The sequence below is a fragment of the Microtus oregoni genome, unplaced genomic scaffold (assembly GCF_018167655.1).
Source record: "Microtus oregoni isolate MIOR12 unplaced genomic scaffold, Mior012 000015F_ref0000493, whole genome shotgun sequence".
Lineage (NCBI taxonomy): Eukaryota > Metazoa > Chordata > Mammalia > Rodentia > Cricetidae > Microtus > Microtus oregoni.
In genome coordinates, this window is record NW_024543074.1 from 4,905,400 (window position 1) to 4,923,500 (window position 18,101).

At 43.6% G+C, this 18,101-nt stretch overlaps 1 protein-coding gene across 9 annotated transcripts in view; it reads right to left on the reverse strand.

Moving 5' to 3' along the window:
* Positions 1–12,084, reverse strand: part of Spag9 (sperm associated antigen 9) — a 126,546-nt gene extending 114,462 nt beyond the window's left edge. For all 9 annotated transcript variants that reach the window (XM_041665213.1, XM_041665211.1, XM_041665212.1 and 6 more), the window contains exon 1: positions 11,606–12,084. In XM_041665213.1, coding sequence (XP_041521147.1) covers positions 11,606–11,908 — 303 coding nt within the window. In that variant the 5' untranslated portion in view covers positions 11,909–12,084. The remainder of the gene's footprint in view (positions 1–11,605) is intronic.
* Between the last annotated feature and the right edge of the window lie 6,017 nt (positions 12,085–18,101).

Here is an 18,101-nt window from a genome sequence, read left to right on the forward strand (position 1 = left end):
TCTACAACCTGGGCACACAGAGAAATCCTAATCCAAACCAAAGCAAAATAAAAAGCCTGTTGAAGTCAGTCAGATGTGTTGGCACATGCCTTTATCCCAGTACTTTGGCCAGGCAGTGGTGGCGCACAATCCCGTACTGCAGAGGCATAGATAGGCGATCTCTGTGAGTTCAAGGACAGCCTAGTCTACAGAGTGAGTTTCAGAATAGACAGGGCCACTTAGAGAAACCCTGTCTTGAAAAATAAACAAACCCAAACAAAAAATTCCAGCACTCTGAAGGCAGAGGCAAGTAGATTTCTGAGTTCAAGGACAACCTGGTCTATAAAGTGAGTTCCAGGACAGTTGAAGCTACTTGGTGAGACCCTGTTTAAAAAACAAAACAAAATAAAACAAAGAAAGATAATTAATGGTTATCAGACACTTGAAAATAAGAGAGACCAAAACTATTAGAAGAGTGGGAAGGGAATTCTGAGGAAAACAGACAAAGTAGGGACAAATGAAAACTATAATTAATATAGTCAAAGACAGGGAAAAGTCACTGCTCCCACAGAACCAGAACATTCTGTAGGCTATTTTTAAAAGAGGGAGGGGAAGAGAAAACAAGAATAAGGAGCTCTCAAAAATCTAAAATACAAAGAAGAACCAAACACTTTCTTTCTTAAAAACTATACCTTAGAGTAACCAGTTAACAAGAAATACACCTTTATAAGAAAGCCTAGCTATGATGTGCTGAGGAAAGTAAGTTAGGATAGCACCATTTCCCAATCCTCAATAAACTAACAGGAAATAACTTAGTTACTATTCAGTTTTCTGGCTGTCTCATAAACATTTTTACAATCAGTACTTTAAACCAGATTTTCCAATCTCTTTCACCTGAAATGGAAATTTCATGCCAGGCCAGGCTTGGTGGTGAATGTCTTTAATCCCAGTACACAGGGGGCAGAGGCAGGTGAATCTTTATGCATTCAGAACAAGTTCCAGAACAGTCAGGGCTACACAGAAAAACTGTCTGAAGCAACCACAAAGAAGTAGAAATCTTCTTTGACAAGCAATGTAGCCATATCTAATTAAGTTTACACACCATATTCTAAAACCTAGAATCCAGCTTCTTTTAGAAGCTCTTATGAATACAAATAAATGTTATTACAGAAATAATTGTGGAATATAATATAATGATAAAGAAAATAGCTTTCATTATCAGAGAAATGGAGTCAGGCATGGTAGTACATGTCAGTAATCCCAACACTTAGGAAGTAGAGGGTCACCACAGTTACAAGCCAACTTGGACTACATACGTAAAAACTATTTTGTTTGTTTAAAAAACGGGGGAGGGGGATTGCTGGACAGATGGTTCAGTGGTTAAGGTGCTGGTTGCTTTTCCTGAGGACTCAATATTCAATTTCCAGAATTCACATGGCAGCTCACAACTGCCTGGACCTCCATTCCCAGGATATCCGATGCCTTCTACAGGCCTCCACAGGTACTGCAAACTCATGGTGCACAGATAAAAGAACAAGCAAAAAAATAAAAATAAAATCTAAAAAACAAACAAGCAAACAAAAAAGGATAGGACCAGTGAAACGGCTCAGTGGGAAAAGGCACTTGCCAACAAGCATAATCACCTGAGCTCAATTCACAGGACTAACGCCATGGAAGACGAGAACCAATTTCTTCAAGTTGCCCTCTAACTTCCACGTGGGATGTGCCATGTGGTTAGTAACAGTCAGAGAAGCAAGTGAAAGAGAAGTGATACTTAGAGACACATGATTTGGCTGTATTGAGATAAATGGGCCAGTGTGATGGCTCAGTGGGTAAAGGAGCTTTCTGTCTCTGGAAGCCGCATGACTGACTCCCCCAAGCTGTCCTCATCTCCACACACAAGTCTTGCCCTCGCACATGTGCGCACACACAATAAAATGTAATAAATAGCAAATAAAAATACAAAACCCACAGAAAAAGGACAGTAATATTTTGAAATGATAAATCCATAATGGTAGCATTTTGTCCTATTTAAATATTTCTTCATAGCTGGAGAGAGGGCTCAGCAGTTAAGAGTACTTGATTGCAGCCAGGTGCTGGTAGTACATGCCTTTAATCCCAGCTCTCTGGAGGCAGACACAAGCAGATCTCTGAGTCTGAGGCCAGTCTGGTCTACAGAGTGAATTCCAGGTAGCTAGGGCTACAAGGAGAAACCCTGTCTCAAACAACCTAAAAAACCTTTACCGAAAAAAAAATGCTGGAGAGATGGCTCAGAGGTTAAGAACATTGCTTCCAAAGGTCCTGAGTTCAATTCCCAACAACCACATGGTGGCTCACAACCATCTATAATAAGCTCTGGTGCCCTCTTCTGGTGTGCAGGCAAACATGTAGACAGAACACTATATACATAATAAAAATCTAAAAAAAAAAAAAAAAAGACTTGGTTGCTCTGGTAGAGAACACAGGTTCAATTCCAAGCACCTATATGGTGATTCACAACACTCTGTAACTCTAGCCCCAGGAGATCCAGTGCCCTCTTCTGACCTCAGTTTTTCTGTCTATAAATAAGTCAAAAAAGATTTAAGTATGGAAGAACTTTTTGGAAGTTTGGAAGTTTTAGCTTCAGTTGGTAGCAACAGTAAGGGACAAAAATTTGAATGCACAAAGAAAACTTTAAATGCTTAGGCTTAGTAACTTGACCTTTAAATATTTATCCATTTAACCAAAAAGACACTTATTTAGTGCCCACTCACTCCCCAGTTTGGTGGAAAAATAAAAGCACTAGGTTAGTCTGATATGATAGGTGAGGTGCTAAGAGAAGGGAAAGACACTTCATTGTGGGAAGATATGAAACCACCATAACCCATAGTTGGGACCTAAAAGGCAATCCAGAATTGCATCCTACAACAAATACAATCAATCAGTCAATAGGTAGAGTTGGGATGGAACAATAACTCAGCAGCTAAGCCTGACAACTTGAGTTCAATCCTAGGAAGTCAAAAGATGTTACTTTGGGTAAGAAGTTATATGCTTTTATTTCCACAGGAAATGAGAGGCTGTGGATTCATTCCAGGTTGATATGGATCAGGTTTGATCGGAAAGACCCCCTGAAAATCCTGGCTACAGACATAAAGAAATAAACTAGAAAAACCACAAAACATATAATGTATATTTTACCCGCTCAAAAATAAGCAAAAAATCTTTTGACTAACTTGTATTCAACATACTCTATACTTATACTAATACAGATATTATGTTACTGCTAAAAGTTTATGTATTTTCAGAGCAAGGGGACCAAACACCAATGAAAACAAATGGCCCAGGTGATCCAGTATCTCAAAATGCCTCTGTTCTGCATTCAAAACAGCTTCTAGGCTGCTGAGATAGTCCAGCCTCACAAACTACTCCAGGCAAGATTTAACCATTATCCTGAATTTTCTCAGGGCCCCCCAAAGATGCCAATGTCCCCAGACAACAGGAAGTAGTTTAGAAAATGACACCACATTCCCAAAAGATGGTTTATGCGTGTTTGTTATCATTTAAGGGGGTTTGGTTACAAATTGTAATTGGTCTTAGCAAAAAAAAAAAAAAAAAAAAAGCTAAACAAAAGAGATAAATTCAAAGATCTCTTTCCAAAGGAAAAAGGGGGATATGATATAGGAATGATAGGAAAAAAGATAGATTATTGAATATACTTTAATCCAGAAAATAACTATTAATATCAAAATATTTTATGTTGGTATGGATTTGGACTTATTAATACAAATTTAAAGTTATTTTTATACTGTCTGTATGTTTCTACTCTTGATTGAGGTATTGTACCTGTATACCTCGTACCTATGAAGCTCATTTAATTATTCAATGTGAACTTTTAGTCCTTGAAAGCTATTTAGGATAATATAGAAATATAGGTTAATAGTCACCTATAACTATCAAACGTACAGTCATGTTAGTTATGTTTTCTAGATCACACAGAGATATATTTTAGATATATAATCTTCAAACACTTCAAAGACCTACTGAATATGGAATTTAAAATGTAATAACATATGACTTTTCTTGACAGTGAGATATGTTTGCTCCTGGCAACACCAATTTACTTCAGAGAAAATTATGGGCACTGAAGAACATCAATATAGATTTTGCTTTCTTTATAGCAAAAGCTAGTCATTTGGGGGGGAAAAACTGCCCTTGCTTCAATTGCTGATAGCACACAGTCCAAACTGGACCAGCAGGATGCAAAAAAAAAAAAAAAGTAACTGCCAAAATTTGGCAAGACAAGGTAGGACAGTCCTTCAAAATTCCCTGTTTCTCAGAAAAGTCTGTCAAATATACTAGGCCAGTAGGCCAATGATGGATGACCCAATGTTACAGAACTCTGGATAACTATCCAGGCAGTCAGATATCCCTGACATGAGGTAACATTTCGTCCTTCTGGAGTTTTGATAGAGTTGAAGACTAGATAGTCAAAGTTTTCCTTAGTTATGATAAAAGGTAAATTAGGTATAAAACTTGAGATAAAGATAACACAGAGAAGCCCTGTCTCGAACCCCCCAAAAAACAAAGATAAGATAAATAATATTTTCTCAAGTTTTGCCAAATACAAATGGACTGGATATTGTAACTGTAATTTTTACTTGATAAATTTGTTGTATATAATTTTACTATGTTAAAGTTAAAACCTTCCTTTTTAACTATACAAAAGAGGGGAAATGCTGTGGAACAATATTTGTATACTGTAAATATATATTGCCTTCACTGTTTATAAAAAGCTGATTGGCTGATGGGTAGGCAGTATTTTCAGGGCAGAAAGAATGCCTGAAAGAAGGAGGGTGGAGTCAGAGGATTCACCAGCCAAACACAGAGAGGAAACAGAAAGTGTGAGATGAAAGAGAGGTAAAGCCACATGGCAAAATGTAGAATATAAATGGGTTAATTTAAGTTGTAAGAGCTAGTTAGGCCGGGCACTGGTGGCACGTGCCTTTAATCCCAGCACTTGGGAGGCAGAGGCAGGAGGATCTCTGTGATTTCAAGGCCAGCCTAGTCTACAAGAGCTAGTTGCAGGACAGGCACCAAAGCTACACAGAAAAACTCTGTCTCAAAAAAACAAAATTTTTTTTTATTTTTTTGGTTTTTCGAGACAGGGTTTCTCTGTAGCTTTGGAGCCTGTCCTGTCCCGGTAGATAATGGGTGGAGCTATAACGATGTCTGTGCAGTTAAAAGTGCTTGCTGCACAATCATATAGAGTCAAGTTCAAATCCTAGCACCCACATAACAAGCAAGGTGTCACACCTATGACTGTTATTACCGCTAAGAAATTCAAGACAGAAAAATCACTGGGGCTTGCTGGCTCTAGCCTAGTTGAGAAAATACGCCGCAGGTTCAGGAGAAACTCTACAAGAATAGGCAGAGCCAGGTAGTGGTGGTGCACACCTTTAAGCCTTTAATACCAGCACTTGGGAGGCAGAGGCAGGCGGATCTCTGTGAGTTCGAGACCAGCCTGGTCTACAAGAGCTAGTTCCAGGACAGGCTCTAAAGCTACAGAGAAACCCTGTCTCAAAAAACCCAAAAAAAAGAATAGGCAGAAAGTAGTAGAGAACACTGAAGACCTTGTTCTAGCCTCCCCGTGCAGCATATACAGGCGCATGCACTCACACATACTGACAAACAAAAACCAAGCCTGAAATGGTAGCATGGTACATGTTTATAATACTAGAAACTTGGGAGGTAGAAGCAGGAAGATCGTTAATTCAAGATTATTCTTGACTCCATAGTGACTTCTAGGGTAGCCTGGACTACACAAAGCTGTTTTCCAGAAGTGAAAGGAAGCATTCCAAAATGATGCTGACCTTTTCTAAAGAATAAAGAGGTTAGCACCAAAGTTGATTCTTTGAAAAGAGAGGGACCGACCCTTTGTTCCACTGAAGATACAAAACAGCATTTTATTATACTTATATGAAGCAGAGCTCAGGTTTAATAAAGATTTTTTAACACATACTTAAGCATGAGGGTTAAGAGAAAAAAGTATCTGAGAAAGTAAGATACACCCAAGAGTATAGATGTAGGCTTCCCTAAGATTGAGTCATAGTGATGGTGGTGCATGCCTTTAATCCCAGCACTCAGGAGACGGATGTAGGCAGATCTCTATGAGTTTGAGGTCAGCCTGGTCTACAGAGTGAGTTCCAGGACAGCCAGGGGTACACAGAGAAACCCTGTCTTAAAAAACCAAACCAACCAAAAGAAACAAACAAAAAAAAGAGTTCAAACTTTGGATCCAGGCTCTTCAAGATTCACCCATATAGAGTATTTTATTTTTTAAATTTATACATTTTATTTTTATGTGTATATATGTTCCTGAGTGTATGTATGTGTAGCACATGCATGCATGAGCTAGAGGATGTCATAAGAGATCATATCCTCCAGAACTGGAGTTACAGGCCAATGTGAGCAGCCATGTAGGTGCTAGAAATCTATCTGACTCACAGAATTTAGAATCACCTGAGGGATAGGCCTCCAGGAATACTGTGAATGATTATTTTGACTACATTGTTAATTGATGTTGGAAGACCCACTTTACTGTGGGCAAGAACATTCCCTAGGCAAGGCTCCTGGACTATATAAAATAGAGCAAGCTGAAACTTGTAAGCATGCATTCATCCATCTGATTCTGACTGTGGGATCACTGTAACCAGCCTGCTGCAGGCTCCTGCTACCTTGACTTCCTTGACATGACGGACTAATAGCCCTTTTAGGTTGCTTTTTCTTTTCTTTTAATGATTTATGTGTATAAATATTTTGCCTGCATGTTATGTGTGTACACCATATGTGTGAACTTGTTGCCCATGGAGGTCAGAAAAGGGCATCCGATCCCCTGAAACGAGTTACAGATTTGTGTGCCACCATGTGGGTGATGGGAATCAAACCTGAGTCCCATATTGAGCCATATCTTCAGTCCCCCTTAGGTTGCTTTTACCAGAATAGTTTATCACATAAACAAGAAAAGAAACAGGCATTCAGGTTCACTGAAACTATAAATAAATAAATAAATAAAGTGAAAGCAACTAGAATGATATCTAGCATCAACCTCTGACATCTTTGCAGGCACACACATGTGAACACACACCCTAATGAACATAGAAACCACACATATACATGTTTAAATTAAAAACATAGCCACGTGGTGATGGTGCATGCCTTTAATCCCAGCACTTGGGAGGCAAAGGGAAGTGGATCTGTCAGTTTGAGGCCAGCCTGTTATACAGAGTGAGTTCCAGGACAGCGAGAGCTACATAATGAGACCCTGTCTGGAAAAACGAAATAAACAAGCAAAAAATTAAAAACATTTTTTTAAAGCTTTTTTGTTTTGTTTTTGAGACAGGGTCTTACTAAGTACCTATGGCTAGCCTAGAAGTCACTATGTAGACCAAGAGGTCTTTCTCTGACTGCAGAGTGCTGGGATTAAAGGCATGTACTACCATACCTTGCTCAGAATTTTTGTTTTTTAATAATGACTAATAAAGGCCTGGGGTGGTGGTGCATGCCTTTAAACCCAGCATTTAGGAGGCAGAGGCAGGCAGATCTCTGTGAGTTCAAGGCCGGCCTGGTCTAAGTCTACAGAGTGAGTTCCAGGGCAGCCTAAGATACACTGAGAAACCCTGTACTAAAAATAAATTAAAAATAAATAAAAATAGCCCAGCAGTAGTGGCACATGCCTTTAATCCCAACACTCGGGAGGCAGAGGCAGGTGGATCTCTGTGAGTTCGAGTCCAGCCTGGTCTATAAGAGCTAGTTCCAGGACAGGCTCCAAAGCTACAGAGAAACCCTGTCTCAAAAAACCAAAATAAATAAATAAAAGACAAATGTAGTTAACAATGGTGGCAAAGACCACGAAATCCTCCTCAAAACAAACAAACAAAGCTACTAGGAGGCAGAGGCAGGTGGATCTCTGTGAGTTCAAGGCCAGCCTGGTCTCCTTAGAGAAACCCTCTCTCAAGAAACAGAAAACCAACCAAACAAGAAAAGCCCAGACTGAGGCTAGTGAGATAACTTAGCTGGTAAAGGCACTTGTCTCCAAGCCCGATAGCCTAAAGAGTATTTTGGGTTTTTTAAAGATGTATTTATTTGTTTAGTTTAATTAAAATAATTTTGAGAGTTTTTGATTTACGTATATTGGTGTTTTGTCTGCATATATCCACATGAGGTACCTGCAGAGGCCAGAAAAAGGTGTCAGATCCCTGGGGCTGGAACATTGTTGCAAGCTGCCATGTGGGTGCTGGGATAAGACTGGGGTCATCCAGAAAAGCAACCAATGCGCTATCTCTCCAATTCCTAAGAATTATTTCTGTTTTATTACGTGTATGTATGTTTGCTTGTGGGCATGTGCATGTGACCGCAGGTGCCCACAGAGCCTTTAGGCCTCAGATCCCCCTTGTCAGATGTGAGCTGCCTAATAGGGGTTCTGAGAACAGAACTTGGGTCCTCTGCAAGAGCAGTACCAGCCCTTAACTGCTGAACCATCTCTTCAGCCCCTTATAACCCAAGTTTGATCCCCAAGACAAAAATGGTAGACTGGAAGAACTGACCTCTCACCTCTGCACATAAGCCTTGGTAAACATCCACCCATCCTCAAGCATGCTCACATAAATAAACAGTATATGTTTGAAAAATGAGCCAGACACGGTAATACACTCCTATAATTCCAGAACCCAGAAAGCTAAGACACAATTGTCAGTTTTAGACCAGGCTTGGAAACAGACCAGTTCCATATATATATATGAAATAAAGAAAAGAAAGCAAATAAATGGACTCACAAGGCTCACACAGTACATAACAGATAAGAAAGTCTCATGAAAAAGTGAAATTTAAACTGAGTATGTAGTTGACTGACAGAAACTAGCTGGGAATGATAGTACAAGCTTATAACCTCAAGACTTGGAAGGCGGAGGCAAGAAGATTTCAAGTTCAAGGCTAATGTAGACAAGAACAAGTTTACATGTAGAAAGAAAGCACAGGTCAGGACAAAAGGAAGAAGGTAGGGATGAAGGAAAAGAAAAAAGAAAAGGGAGAGAGAAAAGGAGAGAGGAAGGGAAGAGCTATCCAGGTCAGGCTCTGAGGAGAAGACATTGTATGACAAGGATATAACATGAGCAAAAGCATCTGCTGTGCCTGGGTTAGAGAAAGATGCCTGGCAGAGAACCCAGAGGGAAGAGTGGCAGATGAAAGGCTTTATTAGCATTTGAAGCTGGCACAAATATATCTAAACCCTGCCTCTGTGTATTTTGTATGCTGTTATTTGGTGCTAGTGTTTAACTTTTCTAACGCCGGGGATTGAACCCAGTTCGAATAGGCAGGCACTCTACCACTTGAGCTATGTTCCAGTTCCTAAAACAGCTCCAAAGGAGTCACTGAAACAACAAACTAACCATGCACACAATTCAAATAAAAGCAAAAACAGTGGAGTATATTCAAATTAAGTACAACCATTATGAGAGATTACATTTCTGCCTCCTTCCTGGCAATTTCTGCAGGCAAGACATTACAGTACCTCCCAGACTCCTTAACATCCTCTTCATTTCCATACCTCCCCAAATTTCCACAAAGAGCCAGAATTTACTTTACACTCTAGAGATGGACAATCATCATGCTTTCAAATTACTTTGGCTGTCAATACCCTCCATGGAGCACTTCTGCTATAAGAGCATGCTCTTAATCTCTGAGTTAAAGGCATTGAGCATTCAGGGAGAGAATTAAAGAATCCACTCTGTACATTGGCCTGGAAGAGTAAACTTCTAGGAACAGGCAAAACAGCTTATCATCTTACATGAGTGCTGGTGATGAAGTAGTTTTATGTTTGTGGTTTGGGAAGCGGTTCAACTAGAATTTCATCAATATTCTCAATTCAAAGCTTTTTATGGAGATTTGAAATATGTAACTTAAAAAGTATAAACTTTAAAGAAACTCAGTGAATAGCCTATTTTAAGGTCATTTACTTAAGAAATTAAATATAAATAGAGTCTAGTACTTTTATTTTCTGATTCTGCACCCTGTGACAGATGGTTTTCTGGCATTTTACCTGTTTACACGGATGACAGGAGTTTAAGACTGATGAGAACACTTCGCTTTACCAGAGGTGATGGGCACATTGGGCCAGCTCTTGACCTCTGCGTATATGTGGCCCCACTCTCTTCCAATTGCATCCACACCATGGCAAAGGCCTATTTCAGCACCAACAAGTGGTAAGCCACTTCAAAGCCCTTGATCTGTTTTATAAACAGAGCTGAGAAACTAACAGAAATTGTGATCTCATCTTTTTTTTCAACCCTTCCCTACCTGTATATTTTGGACACACTCTTGAAATAAAGTCAATTAAAAAAAAAAAGTCAATTTTGTTAGGTAAATTCAATGTCATTCTTTTAAGACAGGGGGACTGCAAAATCGAATAGAGAGCACCACTATAATTGGAATTTCTTAAAAAACATAATAATCGTTTGCCTGAAGAGATGCATACAACAAAAACTTTTAGAAGGTGCTGCCTACTTAATACTAGGAAATGAGCTGGCAGACAAATCTCACATCCTCCAAACGTGTCACGAATTTTCGAAAAACAACACGTGGTCCCTTCAATAATTAGTTTCCTTCAATCAACATATATTTAGCTAGGTGTACTAGATGTCTTGGAAGCAAAACAAGGAGGGTATTTTGACTGCCAAAGAAAAGTTCCTTAGAAACAATGCCAAGGCACTCAACCCGAAGGCTAAAATCCTTAACTTGCTCAAAAAGCCAGAGGATCATTTACAGCCCAGTGTTCCAAAAGGGTCACATTCAGGTGAGAGGACAAAGGTCACTGCTCAGGTGTTCGAGCTAAGAGCCAGCCAAGTGCACTTTTAAACTGCAGTATGCAAAGCAAACGCAGACAGAAGTGTTGCAACACGCACCCACACCTCCTCAACCCCGCCCCCCAGTCGTCTTTATAAATGGAGGAGGCTGTGAGGGAACTGTCCAAGGTTACCACCTGATACGAAGGGAATGCCTCGGTGAGGAGCATTCGTAAAGAAAACGAGCGTACTTTATGTTCTTACAGGGCACTGCTATTCGACATCTAAGCGGCTGACAAAGTGTTAAGCAAGGTACATGAGGCATAAAAATAAGACTTCCTTCTCAAGAGGCTTTAAATGTCAAGAAACAACTGACCGAAAGAGGGAGATCTCTAACTTCCCAACGCAGCAGCCCCCTGGAAAGGTACCGGAGGCAGAGGAACTCACAGGCAGGACGGTACTGCCCCCCTCCTCAATGCTAAAAGTTTAAACCCGACAGGCCTATGGTGGTCGGAAACTTCCCTAAACAAGAAGCAACCAGACGCCCGCAAGTCTCCGCCCTCGGGCAGCCCCAGGTGCCCTCCTGCCAGGGTGTCGCTTCCTCCCCGGGCCTTCTCTGCCACTTCACCCCTCTCCAGGACACTCGCTGGCCTGCCTGGGCTTCCAGTGCCGGCCGGGGTCCCGGAGTCCCAAGAGGCTGGGGAGCATCTCCCGGGGCCCTGGCTTCAGGCCTGCCCTTCGGAGGCCACCCCGGCGCGCCCAGCGTCCACAGCCGGGCCGCGACCCCCGCCCCCGCCGCCGATGGCCCTCACCTCCTCGGCGTGCTTGCGCAGCGCCTTCTCCCGCTCATACTGGGTGATGAGCTGCTCGTTGTCGTCCCGCAGCAGTTCCAGCTCCACCTGGTGCTCCTGGTCCTGCGCGAACACCGAGTCCAGGTTCTCCAGCACGGCCACCACCAGTGGCATCAGCTCCTTGACCACCTCCTCATCGTAGCGCCCGATAAGCCGCTCGAACTCACGGTAGATGGAGCCGGCCAGGCCGGACACCCGCTCTGACATCACGGCCCCGGAGCCGCCGGGCTCCTCCTGGTACACCACACCGTCCTCCAGCTCCATGGTGGCAGGCGGGCGGTCCCGGGCGTCGCCGGCTGAGGGGCGGCACGGGCCCGCACGGGACGGGCACGGCGGAGGCTGGGGCTGGGCCCCGCGGGATGGGGGCCGGGGCCCGGGCCGAGGAAGGGAGGGGTGGGGTAAGCGCACTCACCCCAACCGCCGCTGCACCAACTGCCGGGGCGGCCCGGCCGCGCGCGCTCCGCGTCACCCGTGGGGCGGGGCCGGCGCCGCGTCGCCCCGGTGGGCGGGGCCGGCGCCGCGTCGCCCCGGTGGGCGGGGCCCCCGCGGGAGGCCAGGCGCGGCCGGGGGCGGGGCCTTGCAGCTGCGTGCGCCGGCTGTGACGCCAACACCCAGCGCCGCGCGGGTTTGAGGCGCGAGGTGGACGGAGTGACTGCGGGAGGGTGGGTTAGCTGGGCCCTCCCAAAGGAAAGGGAGGGGCTCTGGAGGGTGACAACTCTTTGCTGACTAGAAGGCGAGCGTCCTCTTCGCCTCCCTACAGCTCACGCAGCGCCTTCAAGATGCGCCAGACGTTTGGCCCCTGTTTCACAGACAAAGAAACTAGGCCCAGGCTGTGGGTTAGTCAAGGTCACGCAGCTAGAGCGGGAAAGAGCCTGGACTGCAACCACTTCCTACGGAGAATTCCAGACTCAGAGAAGGAAAACAATCGCAGTTAAGAGAAAGGACTGTCTAAAGGATAAGGCTGCCTCGAGTAATCTCTCGTACTGTTTAGGGTTAGAGAGGAGTAGGGATAGCTTTAACCAGAAGTGCAAAGCATCTGGAGAAGCGAAAGTGAGTGTCACTTACAGCATTTTTCCAAACACTGGGTGTTTCTGCTCCCCGCCCACGAAAGGCATTTCTAGACTGCAGCCAACCACCCCACCCCCTCTCTGATCTTGAAAGGAGGCGGAGCCAGTAAGTGAGAAGAAGAGAAGCTAGGAGGATATGGGGTGGAGTCAGTGGTGGGAATAGATCCCGTGGTACATGAGGTCACTCCGCTTGGGAGTGCGTCATTTATGGGGAATGCCACAACACCCAAGCCCTGGGCAGACTGAGTCAAAGATCACTTCCCTGTATTCTCATTTCCCATCCTCAAGTTGGCCGGAAGGCACTCCTAAAAGCGCCTTCTCTTTGCCATAGGTGACTCAGAAATACACTGACTCCCACTCATCTAAAAATAAGGGAAGTTATTGGGGAGAAAATCGGCCACCTCCTGGGGTTCTAAATACCCTCAATTTAGTGTCTAGAGGATCCAGAAAGTCCCCAAAGCCTCCTACTTTTTTTTTTTTTTTTTGGTTTTTCGAGACAGGGTTTCTCTGTGCCTTTGGAGCGAGCCTGTCCTGGAACTAGGTCTGTAGACCAGGCTGGTCTCGAACTCACAGAGATCCGCCTGCCTCTGCCTCCCGAGTGCTGGGATTAAAGGCGTGCGCCACCATCGCCCGGCTAGCCTCCTACTTTTTTGATCTTCCCAGAAATCACCAAAAGTGATATGGAGGTTAAACAAGGGCCAATCTATAAACACAAAAAGAAAAAGATGAAAACTGGGATCAGGACTAACTTTGTGTCTGTTTTGCCCATTTCTCTCACCACCGCTACACTACCCCTTAGTTTGAGGTCTCCCTGTCTCACCCTTACCCCGTGTGTATATCCAGGTTATAGTAATGCTGCCCAGTTAGGTGAGTGTGAACCCAAAATAGCCTATCTCTCTTTTTTTTCAAACTTTTATGTGGGTCTTGAGGAAGGTTGTTTCCTAATTTTCTGAGAAATCGCCACACTGACATCCAAAGGGGTTGTACCAGCTTGCATTCCCACCAACAATGCAGAAGTGTTCCCTTTTCCCCACAACCTCTCCAGCATAAGTTATCATCAGTGTTTTTGATTTTGGCCACTCTTATAGGTATAAGATGGAATCTCAGAGTTGTTTTAATTTGCATTTCTCTGATGACTAAGGATGTTGAACATTTCCTTAAGTGTCTTTCAGCCATTTTAGATTCCTCTGTTGAGAGTTCTATGTTTAGGTCTGTACTCCATTTTTTTTATTGGATTACGTGTTCTTTTCGTGACCAATTTCTTGAGTTCTTTGTATATTTTGGAGATCAGACCTCTGTCTGATGTGGGGTTAGTGAAGATCTTTTCCCATTCTGTAGTCTGTCGTTTTGTCTTGTTGACTGTGTCCTTTGCTTTACAGAAGCTTTTCAGTTTCAGGAGGTCCCACTTATTAATTATTTCTCTCAGTGTCTGTGCTGCTGCAGTTATATTTAGGAAGTGGTCTCTAGTGCCAATGAGTTCAAGTGTATTTCCCACTTTCTCTGCTATAAGGTTCAGTGTGGCTAGCTTTTTGTTGAGGTCTTTGATCCATTTGGACTTGAGTTTTGTGCATGGTGATAGATATGGGTCTATTTTCATTCTTCTACATGTTGATATGTAGTTATGCCAGTACCACTTGTTAAATATGCTTTCTTTTTTCCATTTGATGTTTTTTGCTTCTTTGTCAAAAATCAGGTGTTCGAAGATGTGTGGATTGATATCCGGATCTTCTGTTCAGTTCCATTTGTTCTCCTGTCTGTTCTTATGCCAATACCAGGCTGTTTTCAGTACTGTAGCTCTGTAGTAGAGTTTGAAGTCAGGGATTGTGATGCCCGAAATTCTTTTATTGTACAGGATTGTTTTGGCTATCCTGAGTTTTTTGCTTTTCCATATGAAGTTGAGTACCATTCTTTTGAAGTCTTTGAAGAATTTTGCTGGGATTTTGTAGGAGGATCTTCTTTCTATGTGTTGCTTTCATTGGTCAAATAAAGAAACTGCCTTGACTTTTTGATAGGGCAGAATTTAGATAGGTGGAGTAGACCGAACAGAATGTTGGGGAGAAGGGAAATATGGCAGATGCCATGGCTCTCTTCTCCGAGACGGACGCTGGTTAGACTCATGCCGGTAAGCCACAGTCAAGTGGCAATACACATTAATAGAAATGGGTTAATTTCCTTTCTAGTTTCGCCTTCAAGTGGAAATGAATGCTACTGCATTTTGGAGGAAAGAAACTTTGTTTTGGCCGGCAGTGGTGGCGCACGCCTTTAATCCCAGCACTTGGAAGGCAGAGGCAGGTGGATCTCTGTGAGTTCAAGACCAGCCTGGTCTACAAGAGCTAGTTCCAGGACAGGCTCCAAAACCACAGAGAAATCCTGTCTCGAAAAACCAAAAAAAAAAAAAAAGAGAAAAGAGACTTTGTTTTGAATTTACAGGGACTCACAGCTAAGAGTTTGCCTTGAGTCTCACAGTAGACTTTGAACTTGGGCGTTTGAATAATAGTAAAACTGTTAAGGGGCTGTAGAAATGGCTTAGTTGTTAAGACCTGTGTACTATTCTTGCAGAGGACCAGAGTTCAGTTCCCAGTACCCCTGTGTCTTACAACTGTCAGTATATCTAGCTCCAAAGTGATCCAGTGCCCTCTTCTGACCTCCAAGGACATGCACATCACACTCACACACACACACACACACACACACACACACAGAGATAAAGATAAAAATAAATTTTTGAACCTTATAGAAGAGAAATTGGGAAGTACACTTGAACGCATTGGCACAGGAAACCACTTCCTAAATATAACCCCAGCAGCACAGACACACAGTTCAGACTGGTTCTGCTTGAACTGGTCTCAACCGGTTTGAACTGGTCTCAACTGGGCTTGACCAGTTTGGACTGGTCTGAACCGGCTTGAACCAGTCTGAACCAGTTTCCGACCGGTGTGAACCGGTCTCAACCGGTTTGGACCAGTTTGATCTGGTTAGGATTGGTCTGAACCTGTTCGAGCCGGCCTCAACCGGTCTTAGTAGGTCTAAACCGGTTTTGAACCGATCCCGACTGATCTGAACCAGCTTGAGCTGGCCTCAACCAGTCTGAACTGGCTTAAACCGGTCTGAACCAGCTTCGACTGTTCTGAACCAGTTTGAACCGGTCTGAACTTGTCTCGGCCGGCTTGACCCAGTCTTGACTGGTTTGAACCGGTCTCAACCAGTCTTAGCCAGTCTAAACCAGTCTCAACCAGCCTCGACTGGTCTCGACTGGTCTGAACCGCTTTGAACTGGTCTCGACAAGTCTGAACCGGTCTCAGCCGGCTTGAACTGGTCTGAACCGTTTTGGGCCGGCCTGAACCAGCCCGGACTGGTTTTGAGTTGGTCTGAATGGGCTTGAACCGGTTTCGACCGGTTTAAGCTGGGCTGGGCTGGGTCAAGCCCGTCTCAGCTGGTTTGAACGGGCCTCAACTGGCTTGAACCGGTTTGAACTGGTCTCGGCGGGCTTGATCCAGTCTGAACCGGCTAGAACCGGTCTGAACCAGTCTCGGCCAGTATGAACCGGTCTTGACCTGTCTAAACTGGTCTGAACTGGTTTGAGCCAGTCCGAACTGGTTTGAGACAATTTTAACCGGTTTGAACCGGTCTGAACCGGTCCAAACTGGTTTTGAACTGGACTGAACTGGCTTGAACCAGTTTTATGTGAATGAATGTGTTGCCTGCATGCATGTCTGAATACTACAAGCCTGTAGTGCCAGAAGAGGGTGTCACACAGCTGGGACTGGAGTTTTAGGTGGTCGTGAGCACATGAGCACCATGTATGTGCTAGGGATGGATGGAAGGATGGATACATGGGGGAGAGAGAACTGGAAAGGTAGCATAATGGTGCTTACTTAGCATACACCAGGCCATAGGTTGAATTGCCAGAAGTACAATAAATAAATAAAACTATATATTTAGAGACAATTAGTTCCAGTGGAACACATAACCTGGTGTAAGAGAGTTGAAATAAAATGGTTTTGAAGTTAAGAACTTTGTAGTCTCATATGGAATGTCATTACAAACAACTTAGGTTGGTGGGAACCAACTAATGTTTACTGAGCACCTACTCAGTGCCAGTCACCACAGCAAAGACTAGAGAGACGTAATTTCGTTTGTAGAATACTGGTTTTTTTTTTAAATAAATTATTTTCATGTGCATTGGTGATTGCCTGCATGTATGTATGTCTGTGTGAGGATGTTGGACCCTGGAGTTACAGACAGTTGTGAATTGCCATGTGGGTGCTGGGAATTGAACCCAGGTCATCTGGGAGAGCAGTCAGTGCTTTAACTGCTGAGCCATCTCTCCGGCCCTGAATATTGGGATTTGTTAAAGACTGAAGTTTTCAATTGGGTGTGTTGGTGCATACCTTTATTTCCAGCATTCAGGAAGCAGCGGCATTCAGATCTCTGTGAGATAGAGGCTAATCTGGTCAACAAAGCAAGTTTCAGAACAGCCAGGCTGTCACACAGAGAAACCCCTGTCTTGAAAAAAAAAAAATCATCCTAAAATTCTGATTCTATGGCTCAGTGAGTAAAGATGTTGCTGCCAAACTTGGTGCTGTGTATTTGGTTCCCAGCACCCACATGGAAGCAATGAGGCTACTCCTATAAGTTGTCTTCTGACCTCTGCAAACACACACACTAAATGTAATTTAAAAATTAAAATTATAGGGGGCTGGAGAGATGGCTCAGAGGTTAAGAGCATTGCCTGCTCTTCCAAAGGTCCTGAGTTCAATTCCCAGCAACCACATGGTGACTCACAACCATCTGTAATGGGGTCTGGTGCCCTCTTCTGGTCTGCTGGCATACACGCAGATAGAATATTTAAAAAAATTAAAATTATAGCTAGGCAGTGGTGTCACATGCCTTTAATCCTAGCACTCGGGAGGCAGAGACAAGCGGATCTCTGTGAGTTCGAAACCAGCCTGGTCTAGGACAGACAAGTTTTAGGACAAAGTTCTAGACAAAGCAAGTTCTAGGACAGACAAAGCTGGTTCTGGCCAGGTGCAGTGGCACAGGAGTATATTCTCAGTCCTTGGGAATTTGAAGCAGGAGGATCAAAAGTTCAAGGCTAGCTTTAGCTATATAGCGAGCTCCAGGTCAGCTTGGTCTACATGAGACTGCACCAAAAATAAACGAATGAATGAATGAATGAAAGAATGGTTTTCATTGGTCTGTGGTTTTAGAAGAGAAGGACAGCATCTGATGATGTGACTTTGACTATGGGAGGAGGATGAAGGAGTTGACTTGGAAAATGCTGAGGAAGAGGAGGGTTGGCTCAGAAGGATGAAACACCCCGGCTTCCCCGCTACTCCATACATGCTCAAATACGAGCGAGCTAGGATGCCCAGCACTCCAGACTATAA